The sequence below is a fragment of the Mangifera indica genome, chromosome 2 (assembly GCF_011075055.1).
Source record: "Mangifera indica cultivar Alphonso chromosome 2, CATAS_Mindica_2.1, whole genome shotgun sequence".
Taxonomy (NCBI): Eukaryota; Viridiplantae; Streptophyta; class Magnoliopsida; order Sapindales; family Anacardiaceae; genus Mangifera; species Mangifera indica.
In genome coordinates this window covers 9883817-9895843 of record NC_058138.1, presented here as the reverse complement: position 1 = coordinate 9895843, position 12027 = coordinate 9883817, and the positions used below count along the sequence as shown (strand labels likewise).

Sequence of the window (12027 nt, the reverse complement as noted above, 5' to 3'; positions counted from 1 at the left end):
ACTAAAAAACGTTATTTCTCTCTGAACAATATCTTGTCAAAATCTCGTAGCTGGAATTGTTCAAACTTCCTTGTGTCCACACGGCGGTGAGTTTCTATTGTCAGTGCGTGGGACTTTGAGAAGATGATGAATTATTGCATTAATGTTACGAGAAATTGCCTAAAAGGAAATCGAGGAAACTGCAAAAAAAAAGGGAGTCCAATATTAACTCTACTTTTGTGAAATATCTTGTACAAGCCATGTGTTCATGGGCTCTTAGTATCCTCTATGTCTGTAACAATTGGCCTGAAGGTCTGTACATTGAAATAACTGCAAGCTGGCCTAGCCTACTATTAATTTTAAAAGTACAGTCACAGTCCTACAGGTGCTGCCTTGGAAGATGCGTTTGCTTTTGTCGGATTAACGGTCCATCTACTTTTGGAATTGCAGAGAAAATCCCCCCAGTTGGAAGGTAGAGAAGTGTGGTCAGTGGTCAATAAGTCAATTACACAATCCTATTTTATTTTAACAATTATTGTGTCCACACGGTGGTGCGTTGACTTTTGTGCAACTTTGAGTTATTCACTGAAATCTCTTAATAAAAAATTCTTATGTTATCTTCAGTTTTCTTCCCAGAATCATTCAGAAACCACTCAAAAATTCTTTCACTCACAGTCCTCTCTGAAACCACATCCTTTGATTTCTTCAGTTTGCACCTTACTTGCCTTGTTACTTTACTTTCGCTCTTTTACTTTCTTTATATCAAATTATATTTTTGCACATTTCCGGCTCTCTTTATTTTTGAAAAAAAAATTCCGTTTCAATATTTCTCATTTCTTAAAAAAAAAAAAACTGCTTTCATCCGGTTATTTCTCGTTTACTAGAATTTTTTTTACATTTCTCTTATTTATTATTAATTTCGACAATTCTGTTTACTCTTTTTCTGGGGATTTTTTCATCTGCTGTACTTCTCATCTGTTTTTCAAACTTAAAAAAAAAAAAAAAATTTAAATGGTTGATGTTGGCGGAAGTATTGGGGGTGTGTTGAGTCCTGTCCTTGGAGTTGGCAATTGGTTGGCTGCTCCAATCTGGCGTCAATTCAAGTATTTGTACAACTATAATACCCATTTCAAAAATCTGGAACAACAAGTCGATAAACTGAAGAATACAAGAGACGAAGTTCAGCATAAGCTTACAGCTGCTGAAAGAAATGTGGAAGAGATCAAACAGAATGTTAAAGACTGGCTGAAGAATGTGGAGAAGACAATTACAGAAGCAGAGCAGTTGATTCAAGAGAAAGCAAACAACCCTCGATGTTTCAAGGGATTGTGCCCCAACTACAAACAAAGCAAAAAAGCTTTCAAATTAAAGCGGAATGATATTGATCCACTCCTCCAGCAAGAAAAGGAATTCGATCAAGTTTCCTTTCCTACTATTCAACAAGATATCTGGCTTAGATCTAGTGAAGATTATTTGGCATTCGAATCAAGAACCTCCACTGTGAAGAATGTATGGGACGCTTTAAATGACGAGAATGTCTACATGATTGGTGTTTACGGGATGGGTGGCATTGGGAAGACCACTCTTGTGCAACAAGTTGGTAGGAAAGCAGAGAAGGATAAGCTATTTGATGACATTGTTTTTGTTAAGGTAATATTTGAACTTTCTTATGAATGTTTTGATTGATGATCATTTATATGATTGGTATTATTTGAGTGAAATTAATAATATACAATGAAAGAAAATAAAATATTTATTAGTTTGGAATTATTTTTCTCTGTTTGTTATTCTTAAACTGGCCATATTATTCTTGTCTTATAGGTAACACAAAATTTGGATATAAAAAAAGTTCAAACAGAAATTGCAGACAAGTTAGGCATAAAATTCAGTAACGAGACTGAAAGAGCAAATAAGTTATATGAGAGATTGCGGAGTGGTAAGAAAATCCTTTTAATTTTAGACAATATTTGGAAAGATGTTGATCTCAAGACTATCGGTATTCCTTCTAAAGCGGATTGTGGAGGATGTAAACTAATATTCACAACAAGAAATTTAGAGGTATTGGAGAAGATGGGTTCTACAAATAATTTCATGATGGGCATTTTAGCAGAAAAAGAAGCTTAGAACCTATTCACTAAGATGGCAGGTAACTTTTCACTTGTATATTTTCTTAGTTTCCTCATTTTTCTAACATTAAATACATTAATGTAGTTCTAGTTCTTATTAGAATTGTTACATTTTAATTGGTTTACTCCTATTGTTTTATTCTTAAATCCCAAGAATGCATGTAAATACAAAATGCAATTAGTACAATCCTCTGACTTTTTGTAGGTGATGTTATTCATACAAGTGAATTGGATACTCTACCGAATGATGTATGCGAGCAATGCAAAGGGTTACCTATTGTTATTTGTGCTATAGCTAAAGCATTAAGAAATAAGAGTCATCGATCTGAGTGGAATGTAGCCTTACAAGAATTGAGTGCACCTTCACCATCCAAGTTTGGAGGATTCCTAGAAGAGGAATATGTGAATTTAGCCTTAAGTTACAAATATTTAAGAAATGATGAACTTAAGAAAATGTTTTTAATTTCTAGTCTAATGGAAAATAATGCTTCCATTTCAGACTTGCTCAGACATGTTGTGTGTCTGGATATACTTGATGGTGCTAACCTGACAATGGAAGACGTGCGTGATCAACTAGATAAATTGGTACGTGACCTCAAAGATGCTAGTTTGTTACTTGATGGCGTTACAAGCAAACAATATGCTATGCATGATGTTATTCGTGATGTTGCTATGACAATAGCTTACGTCGATCATCATGTATTTACAACAAGAAATGATATTGAACAGGATTGGAAGGATAGAGACAAACTCAAGAAATCCACAAGAATCTCCCTCTCTGGTAGTACTACTATTATTAGTCAACTTTGGCCTAACGATTTGGATTGTCCAGCTCTTGAATATTTCTATATGTCTAACTCTAATTTCAAAATCCCAGAGGACTTCTTCATAGTGATGCCGAAGCTCAAAGTTTTAAATTTCGTTTCACTACAACGTTTGTCATTGCCGTCATCCCTTCATCTTTTGAAAAACCTTCAAACACTATGTTTAGATGATAGCACAATTAAAGATGTTGTTGATATTGGAAAGCTAAAGAAACTAAAAGTCCTTAGCTTGAAACATTCATTTATTAAGGAGTTGCCCGTAGAAATTGGTCAATTGACTGAACTCAAGTTATTAGATTTAAGCAATTGTAAACAATTGCAAGTTATTGTGTCAAATGTCATATCAAAACTATTGCAATTGGAGGAATTTTATATAAAGGGTTGCCCTATTCAGTGGAAAGTTGAAGTACTCAAAGAATTAAAGCTCTTGTCTAATCTCACAAGCATAGAATTGGATGTTAGAGATAACATGGTGCTACCTAAAACCTTATTTGCCAAAGAGCTTAAAAGGTACAAAATATTAATAGGAGATTGTTTCTTCCTATTTCCAGAAAATAAGGAACATGAGCTTTTGAAGATATTGGAAGTTAAATTTAATTCTATCAAGTCACTAGAAGAATTGCATGGATTCAAGAATGTTGAACTCTTACGCTTAGCTGAATATTTAGAAGATGAGAACTATGTTCAAGATTTAAATTTTGATTTGCAGTCCAATGAAATCATGCCTCTGTTTAATAAAAAGGTTTGATTGACTGTAACTTCTTATATTTCTTTTGTACTTATTCACATTTATTCATATATTATTGTGATATTGTATTATTTTTTCTTCTCTTTTAGCAATTCTTTTTTCTCTAGTGATTTAAATTTTCAATTCAATTTCACTACCAAGTCCTTTCTTGAATCTCCATTCAACACATTTCTATCAAAATGATTTTATTAAATTATTTATTTTTAAATTTCTTTTCATATTAGTTCATATATATTGAAACAACAATTAATTTTGGTTGCAGGTTATTTTTACCAATTTTAAGACGTTGGTATTGTACAATATTAGTTTGGGAAAAATTTGGGATGGCCAAATTTTAACTTCCTCCTCTCAAAATTTGAAACGATTGAAGTTGGAAAGATGTGGAAAGATAAAATATGTGTTTCCATTTTCTATAGCTAAAGCCTTAGACAACTTCAATGTTTAGAGATAATAGATTGTGAGATTTTAGAAAAGATTGTTGAAAAAGGAGCAGAAGTTGTTATTAATCCTATCTTTCCACAGGTAACTGAATTGGTGCTCAAAAGATTACCAAAACTTACAATTTTCTATCTAGGAATACATGTTTCAGAATTCCCAATGTTAAAAAGGTTGGTGATAGAATATTGTGAAAATTTGACTTCAAGGTATTTGGGCTTGCAAGATGATAACAAGAAGGGTGCACCTCAAATATCAGAGTCAAATTTCCTCTGCTTAGAGCATAAGGTATGAATCTCTTGTTTTAAATATGTGATTATTAATGTCTAGTTTTGCTTGAACCAAAATCTGGAAAAAATAAAAAAAGAGAATGATAAATTGAATTTGGATAATTCTGATACCAGAATAGACGAAAAAAAATTAGTGTAATTTTGAAACAAATTATCTATAGACGTTATCTAATATGAGTCACACATTCTAATTGCATTATGTGATTCATAGCATCTCTTTTATTTTTATTTTTATGTTTTTTTTCTTGAAATAATACTAACTTGTAAAAACCAAAAATATAATTTTATTTTTTATTAGAAATATATTTAATAGGTGCATGGTCTGTCTTATTATTGGAAAGCTTAATGAGTTGACTGATTTTTCATTAATATTGATCTTATATATGAATGAATTCAAAGAAAATAGGAAAAAATTAAGATTTTCCAAAAAAATAAGTCATTAATTAAACTTTTTTTGTATGAATATGTAGATCAACCACAATTTGGAGGCATTTGAATTACAGGATGGTGTGAGAAAGATTTGTTGGCAATATAAAGCTCTTAAAATCTGGCAGGACCACTCAACAAATATTCCAGTTAGACTCCTTCAAAGATTTGAAAGTTTGAGATTGCTCGAACTATCTTTGTGTGAATACAATGAAATTAAGAATGTATCTAATCTTCCAAATCTTGAACATCTACATGTATTATTTTGTAGAAAGCTAACAAGTCTAGTGCCATCTCCAACTTCTTTTCAGAATCTTAAAGTTCTTAAACTCTGGGGTGAGAATGGGCTAATTGCCTTAACAACACCCTCAATGGCTAGAAGTTTGGTGCAATTAAGAGAATTAAGCATATATCGTTGTGGAATGTTGGTTGAAATAGTAGAAAATGAGGGAGATGCAACAACAAGTACCAAAATTGCTTTTGGCAATTTGAAGTTGTTGTCACTTCAATGGTTAAAAAGTCTCACATGCTTTTGCCCTGGGAATTACTTTATCAATTTGTCATCACTAGAAGTATTAATTATAAAAGGATGTCCCAATATGAAGACTTTTTCTCAAGGAATTTTAAACACTTCAAAGTTACACAAAGTCAATTACGAGGAAATGGAAGTGGAGAATGAGGAGAATGACCTTAATAAGACCATACAAGGATTGTACAAAAAGCAAAACCAGGTATGTAATCAATTAACATAGATGCAATTTTTAATTACTTTATATTGAAGCAATTATCAACTTCTAATGCAGGAAATCTCCCTTGATTTAAAGTGCAAGACATTCCAAGATGATAATTCTACAAAAATTTGCTACAACCAACATCCAACTTCCTTCTATCAAAATTTGACACACTTGATCCTATGGAATTGTGGAAATATAAAATATGCATTTCCACCTTCCATTGCCAAAAGTCTCTACCAACTCCAACAACTAATGATAGGGGATTGTAAGGTTTTAGAAGAGATTGTTGCAGAAGAAGAAGGAGCAAATGTTGTTGTCAATTTTGTCTTTCCGAATTTAACCTTATTGAAGCTTCAAAATCTACCAAAACTTACAGCTTTCTACCCTAAAATACATACTTTACAATGTCCAAACTTGAAAGAGTTGGTGGTGAGAGATTGTGCCATGTATCTGAGCTTTGGAAACAACACTAAGGAGAGTTAGATTAATATTGTAGATCCAAAATTTATCTTCTTGGGTGAAAAGGTATGAATTTCTTATTTCATTGTTTATTGAAAGAAATTTATGGTTGTTTGATTTGAACAATTTCTCTATAGAATTATATCAAATAAAGTCATTTAAGTCCTATATTTTTTTTAATTAGATCATCCAAAATAATTTTAGAAATCAACAAGAACATTTATTTTTACTGAAAAAGATCTTGCAACTTGAATGCATACTAAAGAGGATAATAAATTCAAAATTATTGTAACTGGATTATACTTTTGTTTTAAGAATATCAAATACTATCTGAATTTTGTTTTAAGTTTGGAAAAATTAATGGTTATTTGATTTGTATAATTTCACTTTAGGATCTTATCAATTAAAGTCATGTAAGTCCTAGATTTTTTATTTTAATAAATCATCCACTATAATTTTAGAAATCTGCAATAAAATTTTATCTTTACTAGAAAACAAATTGCAACTTGAAAGCATATTCACTGAATATTTAAGGGGGGAAAAAAAAGAACTCACTGAATTTTGTTTTGATGAATTTGTAGATCAACTCCCATCTGGAGGTATTCGAATTATGGAATGGTTTAGCAAGTATTACTTGGCAAAATCAATGTAAAACTCTTCAAATCTCTAGAGATGAATCAGCATATATTCCACTTAGACCCCTTCAGAAATTTTACAATCTGAGAGGACTTGAATTGTATATCTGTAATTACAAAGAAATTAAGGGCCTATATGATCTTCCAAGCCTTGAAGTTCTAAATGTATCTTGCTGTAAAAAATTGTTGAGTCTATTGCCATCTACACCTTCTTTCCAAAATCTTAAAGTTCTTCAAGTGTTTAATTGCAATGGGTTGGTTCACTTAACAACACCTTCAACGGCTAGAAGCTTGGTGCAATTGAGAGAATTGAAAATATCAAATTGTCAAATGCTGATTGCAATAGTAGAAAACAAGGGAGATTCAACATCGAGTTGTGAACAAGTTGTTTTTAACAATTTGAACAAGTTGTCATTCGAATATTTAGGATGTCTCTCATGTTTTTGCTATGGGAATTACTCTTTCAATTTTCCATCTTTGGAGGAGTTAATTATAGAAGATTGCCCCATTATGAAGTCCTTTTGTCAGGGAATGTTAAGCACAGCAAAATTACACAAAGTCAACTATGAGGGAAAGGAGGTTGAAAATGGAGGGAATGACTTGAATATAACTATACAACAAGCACACAAAGAAAAGGTATGCATTCAATTAATTAGCTTAAATATATTTCTGTAATTTTTTTTAATAATAATACATTTTAAATGTTAAGTATAATAAATTTTGTTTTAAACAATGTTGACCTTGAGTTCACATAAAAAGAATTAGTTTATGCATATTCTCGGCATTATTGTTGAACTAGTGGTCACCACACATTTTCACACCCCTTTACAACGAAACAATTGACCATTAATTCATCACTTTTTTTTCTCCTTGGTTCCTGTTAACATAATGTTTATATGTTTTTAAGATGAAATTAATTTCAATTTGATTGACACATAATTTTTCTTTAGGTTGACTTCAATTTAAAGGTACTAAAATTAAGTGGAAGGGATATCATGTCAATTTGGCAAGGAGAGTTTCATGATGAGAAGTTTGGCAAAATGGACACTCTTGAATTGATTAAGGATGAATATCCATATGTTCCAATTCAAATCCTTCAAAAATTTATCGGTCTTGAAAACCTACTATTGAAAGTGAGTTCATACGAAGAGCTATTCTCATTTGGAGAAATTGAGGAGGACGTTAAAGTATTCACAAACTTAAAACAATTGAACTTGTGGGGTCTTTTTAATTTAAAGTGCATTTCAAAGAAAGACTCCCGATTAAACTCAATTCTTCATAATCTTCATTCTTTAGACGTAAAGTATTGTCACAGTTTGATTACATTGTTGCCGCCCTCACCATCTTTTGAAAATCTAAGAACTTTGAGTGTAAGTCATTGTAATGGAATGCAAAACTTATTGGCATCCTCAACAGTGAAAAGTCTAGTGTGCCTTGAAAGCTTGTCAATAGAAGAATGTGAAATGATGATAAAAGTATTAGCAAGTGAGAGAGATATAGAGAAAGGTGAAATTGTTTTTGAGAAATTGTTGAACTCAACCTTGTTGGGTTTAGAAAGCCTTACACACTTCTACTATGGGAATTACATCTTAAAATTCCCATTATTGGAAAGATTATCTGTAAGAAGATGCTTCAAGATGAAGACTTTCTCAAGAGGAGGCTTAAGCATGCCAAGGTTACTACAGGTGAATTGGAACAACTGTTCAAATGACCTAGATTCAGTCACACAAATATTACAAAATGATACTTATTCATTTATTTAACAGTATATTTGCTAGTAGAGGTTTCCATTCTCCTTAATTGAATTAATACTAATTAATCTTTAGTGTTGCATTAAAATTTTCTAAGTGATCAGTCAATTATAGGCTATCAAGTATATACAAAAAAGCTATAAATAATAGCATTTATGTGTCCTTAAAGTTACAATTCTATATTTTTCTAGTTGTTGAGGAAATTCTTCATCTTCTAGTTTATTTCTTTACAATTTTTGTTTTCATCATTAATATATTGTTCTTTGTGATTACAGATTGTGCAAAGTTATGGGAAATATTCCCATGGTAGGAAACTGCAAAGTCATATAGTAAGTGTGTGATATTAGATGAGTTTACATTTCCTTTTAAACATAATTTATAAGAAATCCAATTTATTTGATAGATTTTGGGTATATATTTTAAGAAAATGGAAGGTTAAATATAATATTAATTAATGATTTAAGGGACTACTTTATATATCTCAAGCCAAGATTGAAATGATATAATTATATGAGGACTATAGTGATATTATCCAGTTATTTTTACCATCAATTTCAAACCATCGTAACAACCACATTTTAGAGTTGGACTTGAGTGAAGCTGACTCAAACTCCAATGTCAGCTAACATTAGAATGTGGAAGGACTTTGTTGTGACTTGTGAGACTATTTATTTGATGATAATTTGATTTGGAAGGACTTTGTTTTAATACTATTTATATGTCCGTGTGTATGAAGCCTTGTTGATATAATAATGAATACCCCAACTTACTAAATTGTTCGCTTATTTGGATTCTTAGTCAATAATTCAAAGCTTGTCCTTCCCTTGTAGTCTTATTCCTTTTCAAAGCTTTTTCTCTTCCGGTTGTTCTTCATTTTGTTCAATGATGCTTTGGTTCAGAAAGCTAGAAATGGCAATGCATGCTAGGCAGTGATCTTATACATTCAATTACACTGTACAAGTGTTTAAAGTTTTCTTTTCTTGGTTTGGGTTTTGTGTTTTTTGGTGCTTTCAATTGTATTGGTAGTTAAACATTGTACAAGTGTTTCTAGGCTTACATACACATTGGTATCGGTATATATGGATATTCAAAGATGTTGATTCTGATAATTTATCTGTTCCTACTATTCTATCTATTCATTATTTCTGCACCTTCATCACTGAATTGGGAAATTAGCTTTTTGCAGCAATCTTTGCACAGGTTGTTGTCAAGAAGCAAACACAGAAGAATATTGCAGACTACATTGTTGATGTAATTTCTAAACGTGCTGGCTTCAGTTAGAACTATGGAGACATATTCATTCCAAAAGGTCTAATTGATTCATTCTTGAGACACTTTTCTCTGAAGTATTAGATATATAGATAACAACATCTGAAAGTGTCAAATTATCACCTTTAGTCTATTGACAGAACTAAAATCTCAAATTTTCCTATTGAATGAACCAAACTTCCATATTTTTCTATAAAAAAGACCAAATTTTCAATATTTCCTATTGAAAGTATTGAACAAATACAATTAGTATTGTTTATTTTACTTTATTTTGAAAACAAAGAGATTAGTTTGATACCTTAAATAGGAAATGGTTGTTCTTTTCAATAGAAAAAATGTGATAGTTTAATATCACCTAATGTACTTATTCCTCTCTCTCTCTCTCTCTATATATATATATTTGACACACACACACACATTTGTTTTCCTTTAGATTTGTGACTCTGCAAGTCAAATTGAACTGTCTTTGTAATTCCTGTATTTTTCTTTACCTCATTGTGGTTTGAAAATTGGTATTAAAATGACCATCTTTTGGGAAGATATAATGAGAGTAATTTATGATTCGGGGCTTGGTAGGCATGCTAGGGTGAGTTCCATTATTGAAGGGAACAAGTGGTGTTGGTCATGTACCAATACAATTGAGCTCATGGAAATAAGAGGAATAATGCTAGGGAGTCCATTGGAGGTGAAGACAAGGCACTATGGGTTCCTAACACTTGCACAGGCTTCACATGTACTAATGCTTAAGAGGTGCTCCATGGGAGAAAGATCAAGTTAAATGGAGTAATCTTATGTGGCATAAGTACAATATCCAAGACAATCTCTTATTTCTTGGCTGGCTTTAAAGGCGTGGCTTATTACCAATGATAAACTTGTGAGGTGGGGCAAGTTGGATAGTGCATTATGTGTCCTTTATAATAAAGAGGAGGAAAGTATCGACCATCTCTTTTTCAAGTGTGATTTTAGCTGCGATGTTTGGAATAGCTACCTTGATGGCTATGGAACTAGTCCATGTGAAGCCTTTGCTACTTTAAACAAGGATAGGAAAGTTATGTTGATAGAATTACCCATAAATGGAGAGACAATTCCCTTTAAAATACTTTAAGTAAGATAGGCCTTACATACGCCATATATATATTTGGAGGGAGACGAATAACCGAGTGTTTGCTCAAGAGACTTCCACAAAAGAGATGTTGGTAACTAAAGCAAAGAGAGATGTTAGGGATAGAGCTTCGAACATCAACAAGATGGTGCCTTCTAAGGAGAACTAATGGCTTGCCACAAAATGACTTCTCTCGCCATGCATTTTCAAGCAGAGAAAGGTCAATGCTCCCTTTAACCGAGTCTAGAGGTTCTTCCGAACTATTGTTTTTACGTTGAGTTGTATTATTGCATTGATTTCGTAGTGCCAAAGTTGTAGTGCTCATTCTTTGTGTATGGGTCTACCCGGGTTTTTGTCTATTTTGGCTTTGTTTTTTGAATTTTTTTGTTTTTTGAATACATCATCTTACTTATCATTTAAAAAGACAAAACCTAGGATGTTTTCTTATGATTTGTGATGAGAATAACGGAATTATTCAATAATGATCTGATAAGGATGATCTGGGAATTACAATGTGTTATATAGATATATAAATGGTTATTGTAGAATGTAAACTTAGTGTATGCCGTCATAAAATTAGAGTGTGTATATGCTTATGAACCAATATTGTAAGATGAATTTCTTGGTTGATATAAATTGTTTGGTGTAGATTCAATATGTTTAATAGACAAAATCGCTATAAATTTGTAGAATTAATAAATTCACATGATATATAAATAGTTGACGTGGTCAATATAAACATGGCACGTAGGTCTACATTCTATATTGTGTGATTTCTTCATAGACGTTCTTGTTTTTGCTCTTTAATGGACATGACACGATTCTTTGTTCTCTGTTTTCAATTTATCAATCATTTATTCCTTTTTTTTCCTGATTTGGTAATTAAATTGTTTAGTTGATTTTAATTTATAGGTTGATTGTTAGAATTATTGACATTATTGGTCAGGCTTTGATTATTTAGGAGCTATTTTAAAAAGCCAGACCAAACTGAGTAATTCAACTGATTGAATCAGGAATCGGCTCTAAATCTAATCTGGTTAACATTAAAAAACAATTTATTTGTTGACTTGATCAAACTTGATCAAAACCGATGAGCCAAATGAATCGATCAAAACCAACAAAACTGAATTTGACTAAAATTTAGGGTATTTTTAGAAAATTTAATTTTTTTTTTGGTAATTCGATTGTTTTAGATTAGATTGGATAAATTTCTAAAAGTTTGTAAAAAATTTAGGATATTTTTAAAAAA

At 31.5% G+C, this 12027-nt stretch overlaps 1 protein-coding gene across 10 annotated transcripts; it reads left to right on the top strand.

Annotated features, from left to right (window-relative positions):
- Positions 1–306: 306 nt before the first annotated feature.
- Positions 307–11285, top strand: LOC123209379 (probable disease resistance protein At4g27220). 10 transcript variants are annotated; one of them, XM_044627401.1, is made up of 10 exons: positions 308–1629; positions 1801–2125; positions 2311–3671; positions 4200–4400; positions 4873–5559; positions 5632–6087; positions 6603–7292; positions 7607–8341; positions 8683–8736; positions 9608–11285. In XM_044627401.1, exons 2-6 carry the CDS (start codon positions 2119–2121, stop codon positions 6043–6045), a joined length of 2670 nt encoding a protein of 889 aa, XP_044483336.1. In that variant the 5' UTR covers positions 308–1629; positions 1801–2118; the 3' UTR covers positions 6046–6087; positions 6603–7292; positions 7607–8341; positions 8683–8736; positions 9608–11285. The 10 variants fall into 10 exon arrangements, with proteins under 10 accessions (XP_044483340.1, XP_044483336.1, XP_044483333.1 ...); XM_044627398.1 differs by having other exon boundaries at positions 9594–11285; XM_044627399.1 differs by having other exon boundaries at positions 9584–11285.
- Positions 11286–12027: the final 742 nt, after the last annotated feature.